This window comes from Nannobrachium achirus (assembly GCF_963921795.1).
Source record: "Nannobrachium achirus genome assembly, chromosome: 3".
NCBI classification, from domain to species: domain Eukaryota; kingdom Metazoa; phylum Chordata; class Actinopteri; order Myctophiformes; family Myctophidae; genus Nannobrachium; species Nannobrachium achirus.
The window spans coordinates 382,379-407,500 of NC_137812.1; the positions used below are offsets into that span (position 1 = coordinate 382,379).

Below are 25,122 nucleotides of genomic sequence, written 5' to 3' on the forward strand. Positions count from 1 at the left end.
GCATATCACAGTTAAAGCATGGGCATTTACAATGCACGTTCAATGGTTCGTTTGGAAACACACTGCAAGAGGCGGATTTCCACCCCAAACCCCGGAACGTGTATTATTCATACTACTCTCTACTCTCTGAACGTTCATACAGGAGTCAAAAGGCATACTTTAAATCAGTGGATCTCTCTAGCCTATAGATCTGTAAAGGGTCCAATTGGAACCCCCTCAAAAATAAATACATAACTAATAATAGGCTATTAGTGGTAGCCTATAGGGCATAATTGAGCTGTAAATTTAGGAGTAGCCTTTTTTGGGGGGGGGGGGGGGGGATTCTCAAAAGCCTGAGCATACGATGAAAATGAACAAAAGCGTTTTTGAAAGTGAAATATCCCTTTAAAAAAAGTCCTTAATACTAGCATGACGGCGAAAAGACCCACCACACACACGACTTAGGTGAAATTGACCGTTGTTTTCCTGCTATTTCATCAGCCATTCGCTCCGCTCTGGGCTCAGCACACATCGACACCTTCTCCCCCGCGGCAGGAGGATTCTATTGTCTTCTAAATGTATATTAATATTTCAATGCCACTCAAAACTCACGTACTAGCTAAGCTTCATTTGATTGAGAGAGAGAGAGAGAGAGAGAGGAGAGAGAGAGAGAGAGAGAGAGAGAGAGAGCGAGAGAGAGAGAGAGAGAGAGAGAGAGGTGTGCAGTTCTTGAAAGCACCACACCGTCCTCACAAGTTAAAAATGGCCAGACAGCAATGATTTTATCTTTTGAGGTATGACTGACACAAACTCAGAATTAGGACAGTACCCCTCCATTTGTTAAGCTAAGATAAGATAAGAAAACTATTGTCCATCAAATGTAGCATAAAATGGAAATTTGTCTTTGGCACACAGGCAGTCAGTCAGTATACAACAATAACATAAAATACACAATGCATTAAAACTATATAAAATGCATCCCATGACATAGCAACAGTGCAACAGTGATCAAGGGCTGTGGGGGTTGGAACTATTCAAACATTTTCTTATTTAAAATCTCCACTGCATTTGGCACAAATGATGTCTTGTAACCCTTCTTTGCTAGAGGTACTCTAAGCCTCCTGCCTGATGGTAACAGCTCAAATGAGGGCCGAAGAAGGTGTGTAGAGTCGTTATAAATCTGAATTGCCTTTTTGGTTATGGTGCGGTTGTATATATCCTGAATACATTTCCTGCCATTATACGCGTGCATGCTTTGTTTAGCCCCACATACAGGCTTGCACACTAGGCTGTTTGCAGCCCGCAGCACAAGGTGCCGAAATAGACACAACATTTTAGGTTTATGGTTTCAGGTTTCATTATGATTACAAAATAGGAAAGGAAAAAATATTTAGGAAGGGGAAAAAGTTGCATGCTATTGTTGGGCACCTGCTAAAAACACCTCCGCTACCTGTTACATTATTGAAACAGGTCGCAAGTTACTATGAAAAGCTCCACCGGCTGTCCGTCCGTTCGTCCGTTTGTCCATTACACGTCATACTTTTGCCCCACTCTTATCTCCAGCACATTTGCCCCTATCCATGCCAAACTTTGCACACACACTCCTTGGATGGCAACTCACAACCTCCACCCCTCATTTCTCACATGGCCCTCTTCTAGCACCACCATCAGGCCGGCTTTTGCAAAACACATTTTTGGACAGATTTTGGCCTAAAATCACGCAAAGTGGTACACAGTATCTCTAAAGTCATGTCATCAACATGGATCTGTCCCATTTCCCATATTCCCTCCTGATTGGCCACGATTGCCCTCTAAAGTTTGTGTATTAGGGAGCCTTTACAATAATATAACCAATCAGATGCCAGATGCCATTGAATGAATGAATGAATGAATGAATGAATGAAACTTTATTTGTTTAGCACCCTTCATACAAAAATGCAGCTCAGAGTGCTTCACAAAACATGATATAAAAACAAAACAGCAATAATGACAATACAGCAAGACAAAAGTAAATAAAACATTAACTCAGCAAATAATAGCAATAACAATTAGAGTAGCAAAAGGCAAAACAGTTAAGCTAGGGTAGGATTATTTAAAAGCAAAAGAAAATAAATAAGTCTTGAGTTGGGACTTAAAGCTGTCCACCAAGGTAATAATGGGAGGCGGTTCCAGGCCGTCGGCCCATAGAAACAAAAAGCAGCTTCACCGTATTTTCTAATTTTCATTTCCAAGCTAGGGATTTCAAGTAGGTCAGCACTAGCGGACCTAAGGGGACGGCCAGTAACATATCTATTCAGACAGTCATCGAGATAGGAGGGTGCCAGGCCATTAAGGGCTTTAAAAACCAGTAAAATAATTTAAAAATCTATTCTAAAGGCAACCGGAAGCCAGTGCAGCGAAGCCAAAACTGGAGTGATATGTTCCCTCATCTTAGTTCTTGTTAATACTCTGGCAGCCGCATTCTGGATGACTTGTAGTCTGTCTGTAGTTTTTTTAGGCAGGCCAGAGAAAAGTGTGTTGCAATAATCGAGTCTAGAAAAGACAAAGGCACGAATTGTCATCCAGTGACAGATAAACTCTAATTCGGGCAATATTCCTAAAATGGAAAAAGGCAGTCTTGGCTATGTGACTGATGTGTGTATTAAAGCTTAGTTCAGAATCAACTTTACTGTATTTTTACTGTTTACAGCCAGGCTGGTAAGTCTACCTGTCATTGATTCCCTCTGCTCACTAGAGCTAACAATGAGAACCTCAGTCTTGTCCTCATTTAGTTTGAGGAAGTTTGCAGACATCCAGCGTGTGATGCTGGACAGACAGGACAGCAAAGGGTCAAGGGCATTGGGGTCATCTGGGGCTACAGAGATGTACATCTGAGTGTCATCAGCATAAAAATGGTAATTAACGCCATGATTGGCAATAATTTCAATAATTTCAAGGAAATCAATAAGGGGCCGAGAATTGAGCCCTGCGGAATACCGGAAGAGATGGAGACAAATTCATCTAATTTAACAAAATAAGATCTGTCTCGAATGTAGGATTGGAACCAGGACAAGGCAGTACCTGACAGACCTATACAGTGTTCCAGACGTTTTAATAAAATAAGATAATCTAAAGTGTCAAATGCAGCTGATTGATCCAGCAATAAAAGCACTGATACATTTTTCTTGGCAGAGGCCAGCCTGAGGTCATTAACCACTTTCACAAGCGCTGTTTTGGTGCTGTGGCCCTTCCTGAAACCAGACTGAAACTTATTGTGAGTCTTATTTTGCTGAAGATAGACTTCCAATTGATGGCAAATAACCTTTTCTATGATTTTGCCCAGAAAGGGCAAATTCGATATGGGTCGATAGTTTCTTAGCACAGAGGGATCGAGGTTGTGTTTCTTAATCAGGGGCCTGACTTCCGAAGTTTTTAGTGAGATTGGGAAGGCGCCTGAATCTAGGGAACTGTTGACAATTTCCAAGATGTCATTGATGACACTATCCAGAACGTCTTTATGGAAGGGGAATGTCGTCCAGTGAACAGGACAAAGACTTTTTTTGATATAATATTTCTGAGCTCTTGTTCAATGATAGCGGAGAAGGAGTTGAGGCTTGCTCTAGAGTGAGCTACATTTGCCACAGTGGCTGTCGGAGTGATTGAGGTGGCATTGTCACCTATAATACCAGCACGAATATTGTAGATTTTGTTGTCAAAAAACAAGGCAAATTTGTTGCATCTAGCTGTGGAGGCCGGGAGGGACAGCCTATGGGACTGGGGTGGGTTCAAGAGACAATCAACAGTGGAAAATAACACTCTGGGATTGCTCTTGTTATCATTAATAATGTTTGAGAAGTAGGATTGTTCAAAGGCCATTGCCTATAAGAGAGGCATTTAGGATCCCCTAAATCTTGAGCCCTTTCCCTCACACCGCATGAAAGAGCGTTGCCTTGGAATAAAATTACAGAGAATTATCACTCACACATTGCTGGTTATTGAGAAATTAAGGCTTCAGCGTTAGTTTATGCAGGACACAAGAGCCCAGCTGTACCCCCGCCCAGCTGTAGTCAGCTGTCTGTCAGCTCTTTTCCCGTTCCTCATTCACATATCTGCTGGTCTTTACATCACACCGTCTTACTCCAGTCAAAGCTCTCGTTCAATAGGGAAGGCTCCTTTAAATACGGCTCGCTTTCTCTACCTATGCTTGGTTATCCGAAGCCTCGGATACTCACTGCTAGCTGCGTCCTCCACCCCAGCCTCCACCATTGATTGGTCTGGCTAAGCTCAAATACTTGAGATCTGTCTGTTGATTAAGTTATGTGTCAATGTATCGCTATTGTTCTGCTATTGTATCCCTATGGGGGGTATCGCTTAGCGTTCCCTGATTTTGCTTAGTATGCTCAAAAAGCATGCACAAAATGATCCAAACGTGGAGCCCTTAAGCGCCAAGATTAACTGTATTCCATTTATGCAATACATGGTTAAATCTACTTTGATGGGAGTGTTCCTGACTAAACTTTAAATGACAATAATCTGCTTGTGTTCTGAATTAATTCAATGAAATGGTATGTGGTTATAACAAACGCAGATTAAAAACATTCATTAGTCTTTGATAAGCTTAACTGGCAACTACTGATAAAAACACGATTCATTGACACAAGGAATTAATAGTCACACTATTATAGGTTCAGGGACATGCTGGGCGCCTGATTCAGCCCGGGAAAAGGTGTTGGAGAGGCCCTCATTGCGTCCGGCCATTGGCCAGATTTCTTTGCCTTCTGGACACACCGCGAGGCCCCAAATACTAACCGATTACGATGGGCTTGGACCGGCCGGGAATGGACCAGTCATTCAGGAGTTGTCCTGCTTTTCCCAATGGCCAACACGTCCCTAGGTTATAGTAAATGTGTAATCACAATTAGGCTACTGTGGTGACTGAACCCAAACCAGACACAAGAGAGCAGGACAGTGTTGCCAACTCCGGGCATTTATTAACAATTTTCAGGTTTCAACAGCAGGTAAATGCAACGTAGCATAAATGTGCAACATAAATATGAATGACTCAAATTAGGACTAAACAGTTCAACATAGGTTCTTCCCCGGGCGGGGGCTGCCGTCTCTTCTCTTCTTGGGGGCCAGGGGTAGGTAAGAGTCAGTTAGGGTTTTCTTCCCACAGGTAATAGGTGAGTATTGTTCAGGTAAAGTATTTCTTTCCCACAGGTGATAGGTGAGTATTTCTCTCTACAGGTGACAGGTACGGTGCCGCGAGCTCTCAAATAAATCCAACCGATTCACTATCTTCTAAACAAACTAAACACAGGGAATAAGGGACCTAGGGCCAGAGAATGGTTGGATACAAGGTACGTTTTTAAAGGGAGGTGAGTACTACTCAACATAATGGGATTTGGGGTGGCTCCCTGGGGGTCCGGTTGGTAAGGCTGCTTCCTCCTTTTCCAGGTCCATTCTCCACAGGTCGCCTGAGTACTCTCTCTCCAGAGATTCGGTACGCACTCCTCAGTGGTAGGTACACACTCCTCAGTGTAAGTCAGCTCCCGGTCCAGCCTAAAAGAGACGAGTAGAAGGGATATTACTATAATGCGCTTTACACAGAAATATGCGGTTGAGGGAGAAATATGGTGGTTCCTTACCACCTGTCTGCCCATGTATTCGCCCGTCGGAGTCCCAGCACAGACTGGGGGAGAGAGCGAGGCTTCTATTTATGCACCCTGTGTTTGGAGAACCCCACAGGTGCGTATGCTTCTGCCTGATGAAGCATGTGAGCCGGCAGGTAACGCCCTTCAATGACTTGGCCCACACTGTGCGCTGCTCTGCTGGGCCTCGCTCTCCCATCCAGGGTGCGCTTCTCCGACGTGCAGGGCCTACCTGGCAGGCGGTGTCTAAACGAACCACCACACTACGTTTATTATTTATCACTCGATTCGACTCGCAGGTAAAAGCACAGCTGAGCTGACCACTCTATGGAGAGTAGCGCAGTGACCGTCTTACAGGTCAGGTTGACATGCAGGGACAAAGGATCCACGTGACAGTGAGCTATTATGTGAGCAGAGCAGGAGCCTAACCTGTGGATTATAACCAAACTGAAAGAATACAAACAAACTACATGGTAAGGTGAAGGGAATCTGTAAATATTAAAACTTTGGCTATTTGAACATAGCCGATCTACAAGCTCGCTAGTGCGCTCCTTTCCAAAGTGGCCATTTCCCGACCTTGATTCTTAAAGATCTGAGCTTTGATTGGCTTTATATAAAACCATATTCAATAGTTATAACTATCACCTACACTCCGAATGTTGTCATTGTGTGCCCAGTGCGCCCGACTCCAGATTGTCCATGTACAGTATGCCCATTGGCAGCACACACTCTTCTAAAAGTGGCGGATTTACGCTTTCCTAAATCTGTGTTGCCAAAATACCAATTTTAGGGAAATAGCAACAACACACCGGCGGCCACACTGCAAAGAATGGATTTGGTAGAATGGGCAGCGGGTATAGTGCTGCATGGGTCCAATTTTGACACCTTCGCCTGCCCCGCTCGTCATTAATCAGATCCGTGGACCGACCCCTTACCCGTCATTATATAAAAATCTAAACCAGATCCGCCTCGCCCTTCAAAAAATTGACCCGTCGCCCGCCCCGCTACCCATGATTACATTCCGTAAAGTAAATAGCCTACAGCCGTGAGTACGTGCTTCCAAATGGCATCGCATCGTCCCTGCACGCCGTCCTCAGTGTTTGCGACGCAAAACACTAGGCAATTTACATAAACGCCAGGTCGGCCGCCACTCTTAATCCTTTTAGATAGCATTTTAAACCATGCTATGATGCTATGATGAGAACATGGTCTAATGTGCTGATGTCTGGTGTGTACTGTGGTTGTCTGTGTGTGTGTGTGTGTGTTTGTGTGTGTGTGTGTGTGTGTGTGTGTGTTGTGTGTGTCGGTGTCCTGCTGCCGAGTGCCACTACCCACTGTGTGCGCTCCCATGACGTTCTTTAGGCAGAAACAGTTGTCTGATTTTCACAATAAAATGTCACCCTATAATAGAATATATTCCGCCATTTTCACCCGTCAAACACGGGTACCCGTCGGGGGCCTGACCTGTTGCAGGACTCTGGTATAGGGTGAGGGTAAGGGGCACAAAGTAGGGCCCCCATCTTTAAATTGTCACTTGACTGTCATCTGGGAACTCATATGCAGGTTGAGAACCTCTGCAATAGAACAAGTCGAGCCCATTGGTCGAGCCACCCTAACCCGGGTTTCTTTCCCTGTTTTGTCTTTCTAATTTGAATGGAGAATAGAGCGTATTTTTGCAGGAACTCGCAAATGTCAAGAAACCACTCCATTCACATTGATTTGATTGATTCCCATTGGTAGATTTAAACTTCCAAGTCAGAGAAGGTCTCATGATATGGAGCTATATATGGAGAGCCAACTGAAAATCCTTGTCCTCTCATTTCAATGGAAGTTGCTCAGCCAGCGCCTAAACTTCCCTCCATTGCATGCACATAAGTGTATTTAATGCGTCCACGTCACAAACTACCTCCATGCACAAGCCCATTAGACAAGCGATTGGTCGAGACCTGTTCACTCGCACAAACAGGCCCAAATTTGCAGTAGTGGATACTGCAAAGTATCCACTACTGCATGGCCCCAGCCACCATGTGTGGCATGGTCCCTGGTGTGGCTATTGTGATGGCAGATCCCTGACCAGTGTTGGTGCCACGTTTGGTGCGAATGGCAGGTCTGCATGTTCCTGACCGTTTGTGACTTCCACCGTCCGCTGTCCAACCCTAACCCTCTAGGCAATTTTAATATAAGAGGATTTGAAATAGGGCTCAAGTGGTTAATTCAGTGTACTTTTTTGTAAATGTAGTGGAGTCAAAAGGGGTAATAAATGTGAAAGTAGTGGACTGTAAGTCTCCAGAAATACAAAACACTGAAGTAAAACAAAGAAGAAAAACAACCAAAAAGCCATATTGTCTCTGTGAGATGGAAACCTTATTTTGTCCAAAATGTTAACTTCTCAGAATTAAAATTCAAAAACAGCAAAAGTAGTTCAAAACGCAGTGCATTTCTGACACATTTCGAGCTCGCGGATCGTCTACTTTTGATGCTTCTGTGTGACGCTATCTTATTATCAATCGGGGGTTTGTGTGACAAAAACGGTGAATACAAATTGTGTATGGGCCGATGCATCCTCCACTTTTAGAGCCAAATTTATTTGGGTTTGTTCGGCTCCGTCTAACTACAATATGACTGTTCGGTGCTACCGAGAATTTGTGACTCCCCGAACCGAACCAAAAATCAGTGTTGTAAAGTAACTAAGTACATTTACTTAAGTACTGTACTTAAGTAGAATTTGGAGGTATTTGTACTTTCCTTGAGTATTTCCAATTTCCAATACTTTTACTTTTACGCTACTTCATCTTGGATCCAAATATTGTACTTTTACTCCATTTCTTTGAGAAGTTTAGTTAATAGTTACTTTGCAGGTATAAATTATAATATTATAAAACATAAATGAACCACTTTAACACTATTTTATACCTAGGCTATTTGAAAATAGCCGATCTACAAGCTTGTAGATCGGCTATTTTCAAACATTTTGTACTTTTGGTACTTTAAGTGCATTTTGGTGCCAACACTTTCATACTTTTACTCAGGTACATTTTGAATTCCGGACTTTTACTTGTAAGGGTGCCCTCACACCAAAGTACCTATGAGAGTGGAATCCGCGTTCCGCCAATGCATTTCAGTGAGAGTGAAGCGGTTTCATGCCAGCAGAGGATTTCTGCAAAAAACGCTCCCTTATCATTGAAATGCATTGGCGGAACGCAGATTCCACTCTCATAGGTATTTTGGTGTGAGGGCACCCTAACAGAGTACTTCTACATTGCAGTATTGATACTTTTACTTAAGTAAAACATTTGAGTACTTTTTCCATCTCTGCCAAAAATAAATTTGGCTCTAAAAGTGGAGGATGCATGGGCCCTACTCCATAGATCCCAAGTCAACTGTGCGCTCAGTGGACTCGGTAGTAAGGAAAGTGTCTACATTGCTACATGTGTGGAAGTGCTTTGACACGAGCAAACCCGGAAATAACTTGATCTATTTCAAGACACGGCATCTTGCTAATTACTGTTGATGGGGTCATGACTAATGCATCCATTGTGCTATGCAAGAGTGTAGCCTGGCCCCGAGGGGGAAACACAAATGCGCACGCACGCACGCACACACACACACACACACACACACACACACACACACACACACACACACACACACACACACACACACACACAGGTTTGCATTACTATGCTTGTGAGGACAACATTTATAGACACTTTCAACGCTTTGACATCTTTAACCCATTAAGACCTGGGATTATATTTTACTTTAACTATTGAAAAATAGCAGATATACAAAAATCATGTCAAAATCAAAATGTGTGCAAATCTTTGAATATATCATTTTTAGGGTGAACATTTGTACATAATATTTTGAGACGGGGGTCAGCGGCCAATGACATGCCTTGACATGAAAAAGTTTGAGAACCACTGATATAGACACATACATTTTTGAAAGAAGTACAAGTGTTCTGAATCTTATTCAAAACAAAATCTGTTTCTCGACCATAAAACAACCATTTTCTCATATTCTACTATACTTGTATAGGGACATTTGCTCCTCGCAAGCATAAGTAATACAAACACACACACGCACGCACGCACGCACACACAGCGCTTCAGGGAGGTAAAAAAAAAAGAAAATCCTCCATTTATAATTGAATTGTGCTCGAGTACGTAGTCCCAGCGCCGCCGGCGAGAGGCACTACCTTCCCCTCTCTGCCTCAGAAGGCAGAGAGGTATGTAGCGCTGAGACTGGGGGCGAAAGCCGCGCAAAACACAGAGCGAAACTCATTATTGTATTTTCTCCACAAAAGATGGGGATTGATTTTCATTGGATATGAATTGTGACTGGTCCTCCAGTGTTGATTTTGCACTATTAATGTTATTAAAATGCAGTAGAGGTCTTCACAGGTCCAATATGTCCAGTCAAAAAAAATAAAAAAAATACCTGGAGCCGAATGGACCCGAGCTATTATTAGAAATGGTGTAGAACCGTGACATACTGTACCAGAACCGGACCCATAACCGAATGGGGTGTCCACTTGCAAAATATCCTCACAGCCCCAAAGGATTAAAATCAGTGCAGTATAGCTAAATTTCATATTGTGTGTTTTTTTTTGTTGTTGTTTTGTTTTGCAGTTGGTTACACCATGAATGACCTGATCTTTGAGTGGCAGGAGAATGGACCAGTCCAAGTGGCCGAGGGGCTGACCCTCCCCCAGTTCATCCTCAAGGACGAATTGGATTTGGTGTACTGTACCAAACATTACAACACAGGTATGGACACACGCACACGGACACAATTTACAATATAAGCTTTTTGCAGACGCTCTTAATCCAGAGCGATTTACAATAAGCAAGGTAATACATCAGCACATCGATCTTTCCGTATCTCTGTCAGTCCTGTATCTCTGTCAGTCCTGTATCTCTGTCAGTCCCGTATCTCTGACACAGTGGTTCCCCTGACACATCACTGTGACATCACAAGTGACATCACAGGGGACCACTCTTAACAGAATGGGTTTGCCGCTCTGACATCACGCTCTGCTTCATGTGATGTCACACTAACAGCTAGGTGTGTGCAAATGAGAGTTTATTCTAAAGTTTGGGGGTCAGGAGGGTGAAGAGTCTAGGGCGAGTGGATCGTTGTCCTGGGGTTTTTAGCGAAGTTTCTGTCAGCAATGGCATCCCTGTGTTAGCTGATCTGAGTGAACAACAATCAATGGAGGTTCCCTACCTTTGGTGGCTTTGAAGGCCAGCATCATTGTTTTCTGTGTGGGCAGCAACCAATAATAATAATGATAATATATACCTATTTCGTCCCGCAAGGGAAATTAAAGGAGTGATACAGACCAAAATAGGACCCCCCCCCCCCCCCTGAATGAGAATGTTTCCACAGACCTTCTTACACATCAACAAAGAAGAAATGCTAATAGAGCAACATTATTCTATCCTAGTCAAGTCACCATATCCTGCTCTCTTATTTGTTGTCTCCCCAAGTAAAGCATGTTTGAAAGCTCTATATAAATTCCAGATAATGCAATATATTATTATTAATATTATTATAACCAGTTGTCTAAAGTAACTAAGTACATTTACTCAAGTACTGTATTTAAAGAGGTGGTGCCATGATCCCCCCCCCCCCCCCCCCCCCCCAGTTCATTAAGTATGCATGGATGGCATGGTGGGTGGTGACCCAGCTGGTATAGCACACCCCACAGTGTTGGGTGAATGGCAATTGGGGAGGAGTTGATACTAAGGGTGTCACAGTATCTGTGTTTTTTAACTGACACTTTTGGCCACAAGGTGGCAGCCTCCAAGAGAAAACAAACAAATACTAAGAGAATACATCAAAAAAGACATCAGGGGGTCTAATGAAGTACTTTCAACCTCCTAGACACATGAAAAACAGAAAAAGTACAAAACTATGGCACCACCTCTTTAAGTACAGGTTTTAAGTATAGCCTAGCCTACTGTACTGAGTATTTCCTATACTTTTAATTCTACTCCACTACATCTCCCATTCCCAACGAGTATGTGGCCTTAAGCTATGCAGAATATAATCATTTTGGTCTATTCTGCATCTGCAGGCACAGACACGACGAGTCGCTCCGTGTCAAACAAACACTGTAACACAAACAGCATGGATTACACTGACCTACACAAACCCACGGAAATAATTTAGAAGCACTTTATCAGAAAATATAACTAGTAAAACTTGTGTACTGGATGTTAATCTGACTTTAGTATAGGCTATTGTTTTCTTCCTGGATGTGCATTTGTGGCAGGTTATTTAATATGGGATTTTGACTGGCTTCTCCTCCTCTTAACGGAACGCCGTTCCGGCCCCAAATGTTTTAACGGAACGGGGGTTCCGGACGTTCCGGCTCACTTTCACCCCTGTTAAGGGCTCGTTTCACAAGTGTGTCTGTGTGTGTGTGTGTGTGTGTGTGTGTGTGTGTGTGTGTGTGTGTGTGTGTGTGTGTGTGTGTGTGTGTGTGTGTGAGAGAGTGAGTGAGTGAGTGAGTGAGTGAGTGAGTGAGTGAGCGAGCGAGTGAGGTGAATGGTGTGGTTTGGTGTGTGTGTGTGTGTGTGTGTGTGTGTGTGTGTGTGTGTGTGTGTGTGTGTGTGTGTGTGTGTGTGTGTGTGTGTGTGTGTGTGTGTGTGCAGTAGTCCTGTAATTAAAGTAAAAAAATCCACTCAGGTTGGACAAAATTGTTTTATTTTGTTTTTCAACTGATTCTGACAGGAAATTAGGTCTACTAGCCAGGATAAAAGATTTACCCTAATCTGCTCATGGTAAATACCCACAGCGGCCAAATGAAGTTGGGCTCCCATCAACTTAGGGGTCTAACTAGGGGTTTGTCATGATGCTGAATTCATTGCAAGCATTTGTTTTGCACAAAAAACATTCCCTGGGCTAAAGATTGCCCCAGAAAACGATGGTTTAGTGATGAGTCATCACTTTTTCGCAGTTTTGTGCAAAACAAATGGGGCTCAGCCCTCCCTATCTTATGGAGGAAAAATGAGAAATTATTGTGTGTGTGTGTGTGTGTGCGTGTGTGTGTGTGTGTGTGTGTGTGTGTGTGTGTGTGTGTGTGTGTGTGTGTGTGTGTGTTGCTAGTCGCATGTGTGTTTGATTTGTGTCGGTGCATGAAAGAGAGGGAGACAGGGAGGGAGACTTTAAAAGCAGTGATAAAGAACACGGAAAGAGATGTAATTTAGGAGGAGATGGGTGTTAACACATCTGTTGCCATGGCTTATTTCTGTCTGTACTGTGCTCTTGCCATGTTTTTGACCAACTTCGAAGACAGCCTCCGCATTCAGTTTTATCGTGACAAAATCACACAACACACCGAATGAAAGAGGAGATTCTCTAGTTTCACCCGGTCCAAGAACCATGTTTCTACGATGTTCGCTTCTGTATTTATAGGCCAGACAAAAAAAAAAGCGGCCAAAAATGACCCCTTTTTAGACCTTGTTTTGAGAAAAACAGCTTTTAGTGAATGATACTGTATCAGGCTGAAAACTCACTTGATCTTTTTAGCTTTGACTTCAATGACTTCAATATTGTATTTACAGTATTTTTCCTTCAAAGAAATACAAAAGAATAAGACAAATAAGTGTTTTTTATTTTGTTTCTTTACCGTTTTCAATCAAGTGTATTCTTGCTAGTTCAGTGTTTCTCTGGCTTGTTCACATTGTTTCTCACATTGTGTGTGTGCGCGCGTGCATGCGTGCGCCTGTACGTGTGCACGTTCACAGTTCAGAGTCTGCATGCGTGCTTGTGTGCGTGTGCATGTTCACAGTTCAGAGGCTGCGTGCGTGCACGTGTGAGTTGAGATGAGGCCGGTCAGAAACAGCAGGCTCTTCTGCACGAACCACTACCTATAAATATAGAAAAATAAAATCCATTTACAATACAATACAATGTGTCTCACACGCACGCACGCACGCGCGAGCACACACACACACACACACACACACACACACACACACACACACACACACACACACACACACACACACACACACACACACACACACTATTTCTCTCTCTCCCCCACACACACAACAATAAATACTTTTTCTCTCTCTATCTTCCTCCTCCCTCTTTCTCTCTCACACACACACACACACTCTCTCTCTCTCACACACACACACACACACACACACACACACACACACACACACACACACACACACACTTCTCTCTAACCCTCTCTCTCTCACACATTCAATTCAATTCAAAGGAGCTTTATTGCATGAGAAAACATACGTTTACATTGCCAAAGCAAGTATCACAAATACATACAATAAAAAACAGTTGAAAATGGGGAACCATCTCCTCCCTCCCTCTCTTTCTGTCTCCTCCCTCCCTTTCTTTCTTTCTCTCTTTCTCTCACTCACAAACACACACACACACACACACACACACACACACACACACACACACACACACACACACACACACAATAAACATATTTATCTATCCCTCCAGCCCTCTCTCTCTCTCCCCCTCCCAGATGGGAGGAAAAAAAAACACAAATCAATGTACACCTTTAGCCTAAAAGTTTTAGCAGACACATTTATCCTACCCAGAGCGATTTAGATTATAAAAAATACATTGATTCATCTGACGATTATATAGGCTATATATATATAAAATACAAACTCACTGGAAAGTTGTGTTCTGGGTCTCTGGGAATGGGATGTGTGCCTTCGATCTCGCTGTGGTTTCCACTCTTCACCGAGTCAGTCAGGGGACTACACAACGCCTCCCTCCCCATGCGAGGCGTTGTGTGCTTGTAGATCGGCTGGCGTTGTGTGCTTGTAGATCGGCTGGCATTGTGTGCTTGTAGATCGGCTGTTTTAGACTGCGACTTCTGAGAGCTGAATGGACTCGCGTTCGCGACTGGTTCCGCGCACCACCGCGACCGCGACCAGCTGCTGTTGTTAGCGCCACCGTCTTTGAAGGAGGTGACATTGTTGTAATGAAATAGAACACGTTTTTTTGTCACAGTGACCCACTAACAGGACATTCACAGCAGCCCGTGATAGACTAGAGTGTGTTGTGATGATGCTGATGATGATGATGAGGAAGAATATGTTGTTTGTCACCTCGACCGACTAATTCTTGTGGGGGTCCGCTTACTATCCCGACGGGCCGCTGTTCCGGCTAGCGTGGGCAGGTTTTTAGTTACTGAGGTAAGGTTACTGAGGTTGTGATGATGATGATGAGTAAAATGGATAGTCCCGCTGCTGTTGTAGCGCAGCGTCGCCATCTTTGATGGTGAAGTAGAAATTACAGCGACCCACTCACTAGTTTGTTTGATGTGATGATGATGATGATGATGAAGCTGCAGAATAATGTAACGATAGGCAGGCAGACTAGAGTTGTTGCGGTGGGTGATGATCACAAGTAGATTGTGTGTCACAAACACACACCCTGGCTTCAGTCCATTGGTTTCACTTCAGCAGGTGGTCCACTAATCTGACAATGGCGCCATCGTGTGTAATAAAGGTGAAATTGACTAGCCTGGACCATAGAGTTATAGGCCTGGACGCACTGAAAGGCATTTCGTCATAGCGAGTTATTATGAATTTCATATTTGAGCCATTTGAGCCATGGTTTAGCAATATTGTGGTTCATGGGAAGCATTTGTCTTTGTTTTTGGTCACATTACTTGTTGAATATGTGATTTCTTACTTATTTTTTATCACAGAAGCACCAAACTTTGTCACAAGATGGGTGAGAGTGTTATTAACCTAATTAAGTAATTAAGGCCAAACTCGGGAAACTCGGGGTTGGCACAGCGGTCTATTTGAAATCAAACTCGGGAAACTCAGGGTTGGCACCATATGTGTTAATTAGTTGTCTGGTTCTGGTCTTACATTTTGTTTAAAAAGTGCACGCTATTCTTGTGTGACCCTTAACACAGGATCTTTTTTAAATCCCAGGCTCAAAATTATTAATATTGCCAACACCACCAATAATAATGATTGATTGATTTAAGACTTTACTAGAAGTTTGCATAGGAAAAGGTACAGTTTCATGACGGTACAGTTCACTGGTACAAGGTCTACTAAAAGGAGATCCATGAAAAGACTAAGCTTATTTCCATAGGAAACCATTAAAGTATCTCATATAACATTGAATGACAGACGAATAGAACACAGTACTATGCAGTAGATATGTAAGGAAAATAAAATGAAAGAACAAAAAAAGAAAACAGTAAGTCTAAACAAACAGAAATTATATACAGAGAAGGGGCAGGGGAGGGTAGGGCTGGGCTAGGTTTTTTTTTTTTTTACCAGTTGCGAACGGCTGCTGCTTGTAAGTGGTTTTTCAGGGCAATTTTAAAGGATGCTAGTGATCCACACTCCTTTATGGCCTACGGTAAGGCTTTCCACATTTTGGTGGTATAGCAGAAGAACGAGTTTGACCCTTTGTTGGTTTTGACTCTGGGTTGAAAGTGATCTGTGGCGCTGCCTCTGGTGTTGTAATTATGGACATCCTTAACGTTTATAAAGTATTTTGACAGGTACTTGGGTATCATAGTGGTGTAGTGTATCTTGTACACCAGGCCCATTGCAAGTTGCTGTACTCTGTCATCTACTCTGAGCCACCCCACTCTTAACTGGTGAGTAGCGGTGAGGTGAGTCTGATAGGGAAGGTTAAGCAGGACCCTAATTAGTTTATTTTGGGCTGTTTGGAGTTTAGTTTTAAGGGCTTGTGGGGCGTCACGATACCATACGTGAACTCCGTAGTCAAAGAGGGGCTGGATTATTGCACCAGCTATGGTCTTCAGTGTGTTGAAATTGACCATTGGGGCGATCCTCTGTAGGAAACGAGTTTGTTGGTTGATTTTATATATTACTTTAGAAGTCATCTTTTCGCTGGCAAGATTAGCTTCAAGGATACATCCTAAGTAAGAGATTTCGTTTTTTCGTGTTATGACCTTGTCACCCACTTTGATTGTGAAGTTATCGATGATAGTATTATTGATGATAGTATTGATGATAGTAAGAGCAGCTATCTACAAACAAAGCATAGATACAGTAGGCCTACAGTAGTGTCATTGCTGTAACTCGGTATCTGGAATGTGATGCGGTTGGCGGTTGCTGCAGGGTGAACTATGGGTAGCATATCGTGGTTGTCGGGTGAAAAACGTATTCATTCATTCATTTAAAAAAAGATTTAAACTAGTTTTGACTACTTTTGTGCGACGGCCTCGTACGATGAAGCAGGGCTTTACTTTGCGAAAGAACGTACAAATTTGAAACTTGGAGATACGAGGTTTCCACCCGACAACGACGATATAGTATAATGGATTTCTTAGCCCTCCCACCCAAAATCACCATCAGCCACCACTGGTAGCATCAGTATCGTCAGTGTGAGTAATCTACACCCCAGTGCACAGCACTAAAGGCTAATTTACCAGTGCATGGCTTTCTCATGCATGCCGTACACCAAGCCATCACAGAGCCATTTTAACCGGTCTTACAGCATTACACACAGAATATTTAAACCCGCCTCACAGCCGTACAGGGAGTGTCTAATGGCCACAGCAACATGTTCTATTCATTGCACCTGACAAAAGCATTATTGTCAGGGGAATGCACGTTCACTGCACACTGAAAGAAAAGGATTGTAAAGCAGTTGATCAATTTGATTAAAAAGTATGTGTTTACAGTATACACATTTACAGATATTTACATAGGCTATATGTGTACCGTTCATCCCCTGGTCGCGCAAGTCATTTTTCTATAGAGAATAACGTTGGGTCAACTTAAAATCGTCTCATATATGAATTGTGGTCCAGAATCCTCTCAGAAAAGTGCTGTTATTTGCCATTGGACTTTGATGTCACAGTCCACTGTCACTGGTCTGGCGACAAGGTCGAGTCTTTCAAGGCATGTCACTTTGGAGCGCTTGGGGGGGACTGACACAGTGGAGGACATTCTGAAGCCTGCATGGGACCACAGCCTGGGAGAGGGGTTGAAAATGTCCACAGAGCACACGGTCTGCACGTGCCTTTAGGACGTGGCCTGGGATCCTGCAGCCCTATAGGATGTTCACGCGCTTGAAGGCTCTGCATGCATCGTCCTCCAATATGTTTAAGTGGGCCGGCCTCCCCGGGTGAGGCTGTTCTCTTGACTGTTTCCTTTGGGTACAGCATGGAAAGGGGGCATTTGCTTGTCTTTCACCATAGTAAATCGTCACTTGTCGGGAAGAAACCTCGTATCTCCAAGTTTCAAATGTGTATGCTTTTTGGTCAATTAAAACCCTTTATTTTAAATCGTTTCTAAAATAATAACCAAAAAAAGTAAGGTTTTGTACATAACCTACAAGGTTTCTACTCGACAACAATGAAATGCTGAATTTATGGTCTGTAGAGTGCACTTTTTACCAGTGGTGGAAAGTGTATTTATACTTTACTGGAGTATTTCCAATTTTCAATACTTTTACTTCTACTCCACTCCATCTCAGAGGCAAATGTTATATACTTTTACTCCATTACTAAGTATTTGAAAATGTAAATTTCTAGTTACTTTGTAGATTTGGATTATTATTACAAAACATACACTAGCCATCGTCATACTCTGGCTGTTTTAAAATAGCCGGATTGGCTTTTTCAAAAGATTATATATTTGGAATGTTGCGAAATGGGGCATCCTGCATTATGAGCACCCTTACGATTGATGATCTACCATTTTGGTACTATTTTGATGTCAATACGTTTGCGCTTCCACTCAAGTCAATTTTGAACACTGAATACTGTTACTCAGGTCAAATATTATGAGTGGCCTACTTCTTCCACCACTGGTTCAGAGGCCCTTTTACCCGCCTGTGTGTGATGTCTGTGGGTGCACATTGGTCCTGTTCATCTCCCCAGTGGTGCCGTGGTTGAGCACTCCACCACTGGACTAAAGGTCATTTGTAGCTATCAGATACCATGTACCACCACTCAACCCCCACATGCTCTTCTCAAGTGTGTGTGTGTGTGTGTGTGTGTGTGTGTGTGTGTGTGTGTGTGTGTGTGTGTGTGTGTGTGTGTGTGTGTGTGTGTGTGTGCGCGTGTACGTGTGCTTGTGCGTGTGTGTGCGTGTGTGTGTGTGTGTGTGTGTGTGTGTGTGTGTGTGTGTGTCCGTACGTGTGTGTGTGTCCGTACGTGTGTGTGTGTGTGTGTGTGTGTGTGTGTGTGTGTGTGCGCGTCCGTACGTGTGTGTGTGTGTGTGTGTGTGTGTGTGTGTGTGTGTGTGTGTGTGTGTGTGTGTGTGTGTGTGTGTGTGTGTGTGTGTGTGCACATAATCAGCAATCAGAGCCCTGACATTTGGAAGCAGCGCGTTGTAGCTTGTGAATAATGGAGACGGCCACAGCTGCAAGTTTGATGAAGTGTGCGCGTGTATGTGCGTGCGTGCGTGCGTGTGTGTGTGTGAGGAGGAAGGAGAAGTGAGTCAGTGCTTGTAAGTGTCCGCGTGGTAGAGGCTAAGTAGAGAAGAGTACTGTATATATACCACATCCCACTCTGCATAATGAAAGCCCCTAGTGACACCAGAGAGAGAGAGAGAGAGAGAGAGAGAGAGAGAGAGAGAGAGAGAGAGAGAGAGAGAGAGAGAGAGAGAAAGGGGGGGGGGGGTGATGTGGGGACAAGGGGAGGACAGACATGATGACACAAAACAGGGATGTCATTTCAGTAGGGAAAAAAAACACTGCAGGGGGGGCAGAAAAGTAAGTACACTGAAAGGAACACTTCAGCCATCCCCACTAATGCTCGTTATAAGATGCCACGTACCATTCATGTCTACTCACTGTCTCTGAGGAGGACTGTGGACTGTTTAGGAACCTGCCTATAGCCTATACCAGAGGTTCCCAAAGCGAGGCGTTGTGTGCTTGTAGATCGGCTGTTTTCACTAGTTTTGTGCGACAGTCTTGTATGATGAAGGGTGGCTTTGCTTTACCAAAAGACGTACACATTTGAAACTTGGAGATACGAGGTTTCTGCCCGACAGTGTCAATATTTCAGTGATTATGTTGCGAGGAAAACGTTGAGATAATAGCCATTTACGTTGTACTTCAAGTTTAAAATGATACTAAATATTTTTTCTAGTGTCCAAATAAATTCCAAATATTATCAAATTATCTCGCGGCACCCCTGGACTGCCGTCACGGCACCCCAGGGTGCCCCGTCACCCACTTTGAAAACCCCTGGCCTATACCATGCAGTGACATCATCGGTGTGCAGGTTTGAAGCCCGGGTATTAAATAGCTTGTGTACGTTTTGTTCATCAGCTAATAGAAGGCTACAATCTGAAATGTGTCTTGCCTTTTGCTGCCTACACGCCAGGCAGAGAGGGAAAAGGGGGAAGAGATCATTTATATTGTTAGTATTGCTTGGTAATACAAAGCCAAAGTCTACAGTACTAGAACAATAGCCGACGAAGTCGTACAGATCAGGGTTTAAAAGTTGGATTGTGTGGGTTTTGTGAGAGCGCCATTTTCTTTTTTATCCAATTGTCACAAGGAGAGATGCAACCCCACTTTAGGTTCGGTTTTGGTTTCGTTTTTTATTTAGTTTCTTTTAGTTTATTTTTTTTTTTAGTTTTTTTTCACGATTTTTGTAACCCATGTTTTTCCACCCAGTGCCAATTGCCTAAGCTATAATCCTGGGCTCTGCTCTCCCTCTGCCAACAAGAGCCCTGAACTGAGCTCATGCTTCCTTCAATGCATGAGGAGTGAGCAGGCCGCTGCTTATCAACTGAACGGGGGGAAGTCCCCAGATTGGACGTAGTGCGTGGAAGGAACACGTTATTCCAACTAGTTCCTTTCCCCTCCATCAGGCTGACCAGGGGGAGGCAGTATAGAGACCAGGATTATGTTCATGTCACATGTTTTTTTGTGAAGGTACCTACCTTAGGGGACAAGGGGAGAACATGCAAACTCCAAACTGAATTTGAAAGGCCCTTTCGCCAACCCCACCTTATGATGTACTTTGAAATAAAACATAAACCTAGGATTGAGTAAACATTCTGCATCTAGATTGTGTGGATTTAATCAAATAATGGCCTATACGTACTCTACACAAAAAAGTACTCTACTTTTTGCTTTCTAGAATTTTTACTCCAATTTACAGTAGCCAATATGCCTTGCCACTTTTCTCCCCAATTTAGTCTTTATGCCAATTAATTCCTCCCAACGCACTAATGTGTGTTGTTGTCACTGCAGTTGGACTCTACCCTACTTAGCCTCTGTCACACGTATGCACACAAGCACTGACACACTACCCTTACTTGTCCTCGCAGTGGCCGACACTCACGCACGCACACACTCACGCACGCACGCACGCACACACACACGCACGCACGCACACACACACACACACACACACACACACACACACACACACACACACACACACACACACACACACACACACACACACGCACACACACACACACACAAAATTTGACTTATCCAATTTGACTAGTCAAATTGAATTGTCCAATTGTCTAGTCAGGTTTCTTCCTGCAACAGAAAAAGTACACATGAATAACAATTAAGCAGAAAAGACAAGTAAAAAACATAAAACATTAAAAACATTTAAAACCGCAATAAGGACTCTACCATCCAAATAAAACATTTTCAGAACAGGGACAGCATAAAATGAATACAGCACATGTAATTGAAAAATACAAATATCTATATTTACAAAGGCGGAGAATCATGCTTCTTTGAGTCTGTGAGCAAAGGATGTCAAACAAATGCATAGAAGTGAGGAGCTGTAATAGAGGTGTTGGGAATGTGTGTTTTTAATGACATGTAATAAGACATCTCTGTCTGGGTGGAAACGTCATATGTCCAAAACTGTTACTTGTGGTTCTGCTACTTTTGATACTTTTGTGTGACGCAAGTAGGAAGTTAGGTTACAAAAAAAAAAACACACAAAAGGTTAAAACTTGGAGAAAAGAGGTTTCTGCCCGACAACAACAAAGTGCAGTTGTTGTATAGGAGACCCTGCTTGGTGAAAGCACTCCAGCTACTGTATGTTTAGCGGAGTGAAACTTTACAAAGTCCTTTTTTTTTATTCTCTCCCAAGTTATGTACCGGTAGGGAGAATTCTTAATGGAACCACAGCAACTCCTGTGACAACAGGAAACAGGAACATTGCCACTTCAACCTTCGGCTCACTGCTTCACAGTATAGTATCCTTCACTGCTTCACAGTATAGTATCCTTCACTGCTTCACAGTATAGTATCCTTCACTGCTTCACAGTATAGTATCCTTCCCAGTGAGCAATAGTGGGCTATTAGACGTGTGTCTAAAAGCGGGATCCTTGAGGGGTTTTCCAGGGGGTCCCCCAAGCAAAATGTGTTAATATAGCATAAAGGTCAGTTTAACCCACATTGGCTATTGGCCTTAACGTATTGTATTAAAAAAAGAAAGAAAAACACGCTATATATTGTTGCTGTCGGGCAGAAAACTCTGATATCCATACGTTTTTTTATTTTTTATTTTATCCCACGATTTTCCCTGGGCGCTACACTCCCTCTGGGCGCTACACTCCCTCTGGGCGCTACACTCCCTCAGCCAACCTGGGGAAAGCAACGGACTGACCTCATGCTTCCTTCTATGAATGAGGAGTCCAAGCTGCTTCTTATCACCTGACAAGGGGGAGTTTCTCCGGCTGGACGTAGCACGGGGAAGGAACACGTTTTGTGAGGTTACCTACACCCTAGCGTCACACACAAGCATCAAAAGTATCAGATGCACAAGCCTGTTTTGAGTTTGTAGATCTGTTACCTTTGCTGTTTTTTTAATGGTTTTGGACATACTGTAATGAGATTTACAGAGACAATATAGAACCAGCTTGTAGAGCTGATCATTTTGGAGGGCTATTTTCAATGAATAATTAAATCAATTCCAATGATTCCCCTTTTTATTGTATGTTTTATTTATTTTATTTTTAATCCTTTTTGTATTAATTCGTTTGGGCTATGTATTTCTTTTTCTTTTTTCTTTTAAGAAGTTCAAACCAACGTAACCATTCGAGCAGTAATTGTTTAGTCAACAAATGAATAAAAAAAGGGAAAAAATATGGAGACCAGGAGAAAACATATTGAAAGAAAATACATGAAAGCAGAAGAGCGAAACAAAGTGTGGAATGGAAATAATGCGAGAGGGAGACTAACGTGGGGAGAGAGAGAGAGGAGTGATAATTGAAAAAGCGTGTTTCTTCTCTCTGTCAATTATGCATCCTTCCATTCCTGCCTGTATAGCTGGTGGCTTTCACACCTCACACACACACACGCACGCACGCACGCACGCACGCACGCACGCACGCACGCACGCACACACACACACACACACACACACACACACACACACACACGCAAGTGGGGTGAACCATTTGTCACATTGCATCAATCAAACATGTCTGTACCAGATGTAATGTCAGAAAGAGAGAAAACATACACACACACACACACGCATGCACGCACACACGCGTACACACACACGCGCGCTACATCTCAGAGGCGAGTAGTGTAATTTTTACTCCACTACAATTATTTAGGTTGCTATTTATCATTACAAAGAAAACTCATTTATTTCAGTGTGTTAAACAGTGTGTGTGTGTGTGTGTGTGTGTGTGTGTGTGTGTGTGTGTGTGTGTGTGTATATATATATATATATATATATATATATTAAGGCTGGGACTTTAACTGATTAATTGCGATTAATTAATTACAGAAAATTAACACGATTAAAAAAATTAACGCATTTTAATCGCACTTAGTTTTTGCACCACAGAACCTTCAGTTTCGGGCATACCGATCATAGCGATGCACCAACCAAGAAGAGACAACAAACGCAAAGGAAGAAGTAGCCGATCAGAGTGCTTTGCTTGGCCCAGTGGATGCGAAATTTAGTTTTAAAAAACTCACTTGTTGCTTCACTCGTACAACAAAATGCGTTTTACTTGAAAAAAAAATGCTTCTCAGGTCAAATATCGATGTGCGATTAAAATGTGATTAATTGCGATTAATTAATCACAGAGCCTGTAATTAATTAGATTAAATGTTTTAATCGCATCCCAGCCCTAATATATATATACTAGTAAGACACCTCAGGGCGACATGCAACCTCGCCCTAAAGGGCTAGGTCGCGCGAATTCTTGGCCATCTAGCTAGTGATGTATATCAGACCAGTTGCCCATATATGGAGACCCCTGCATGATAGTCAACAATGTTATGTCAAAACATGCAAATATGTCATTAACATTGACATTGGGACAGGGGTCTCCATATATGGGCATAAAATGTATGTTAATTAGTAAAGCCAAGCAGGGCCTTGGTGAGTTAGGGCCTGGGTTTGATGCCTGGGGATCTCCATATGGGCATAAGGGGGTACCCTAACAGGGCATCATCTGGGAATGCCCATACTGTATATGGACATTTTATTTATTTTATCCTTTATTAATATATATCCATATACATGGACTTACTATTAACGTTTTCGGGGAAGGTAGGGTGTAAATCAGAATAAAGCAGGCTCTTGGGCCAGTTAGGGCCTGGGATTGATGACATCAGAAATCTCCATATATGGACATAAAAGGTATTTTGTTTCTGGGAATGCCCATAATATATGGACTTTTTATGTTATCTATCTATAAATGCGAGAAGTCTCTGCGTGTCTGCGTGTGTATCTGTCTGTCTGTTCGTCTGTAATCCGCGTATCTCGAGAACCGTTCGTCCCACCGGCTTCAGATTCGGCACGCGCGTTCCCCGCTGCGGCGCGGAGTGCAGTGCCGGGCCTCGACCCGACCCGACGCGCGGTTTTCCCGAACCAGCGCGAAACGTTCGGAATCTCCTTATGCGGGGCTGATTGTTGACATCAGGCTGTTCCGGAGGAAATCGGCGCAAGCGCTGACTCATTGTGACATCACATCATAAAAGGCTCTGAGATCACGTACGCCACATGAGTCAACAAAAAATGCCATGGTTACGTATTCTGATGTTCCTATATGGGCATAAAAGGACACAACAGCTCTTATGACAACAGGTATAATGGGGTTTGCATTAAAGGGTGGGGCATTCATTCCCTATTTCAAATTCGGCACGCGCGTTCCCCGCCGCAGCAGGTAGTGCAGTGCCCGGCCTCGACCCGATCCGATACGCGATTTTCTGGAACCAGCACGAAAGGTTCGGATTCTGATGTCTGACATCAGGGTTTTCTGGAACCGGCACTGTGTCTGCATAGATCTCCATTTATGGGCATACAATGGATGCAGACAGACAGATACGGATATCTCCATATATGAGCATAAATGGACACAGGCAAACAGATGGTCAAACATCTCCATATATGGGAATAAAATAGACGCAAAAAGACAGATACAGATATCTCCATATATGGGCATAAATGGACACAGGCAAACAGATGGTCAAAACGGGTCCTATGACAACAGGTATAATGGGGTTTGCATTAAAGGGGGAACCAGCACTGTGTCTGCAA

At 43.2% G+C, this 25,122-nt stretch overlaps 1 protein-coding gene across 1 annotated transcript in view; it reads left to right on the forward strand.

Annotated features, from left to right (window-relative positions):
- The window catches only part of glra3 (glycine receptor, alpha 3), a gene marked incomplete at both ends in the record, with an annotated part of 139,370 nt that overhangs the window by 70,927 nt on the left and 43,321 nt on the right, over window positions 1-25,122 (forward strand). The window contains one exon of the mRNA XM_080722885.1: window positions 10,244-10,381. Within this exon, the coding sequence (XP_080579011.1) occupies window positions 10,244-10,381 (138 nt within the window). The remainder of the gene's footprint in view (window positions 1-10,243; window positions 10,382-25,122) is intronic.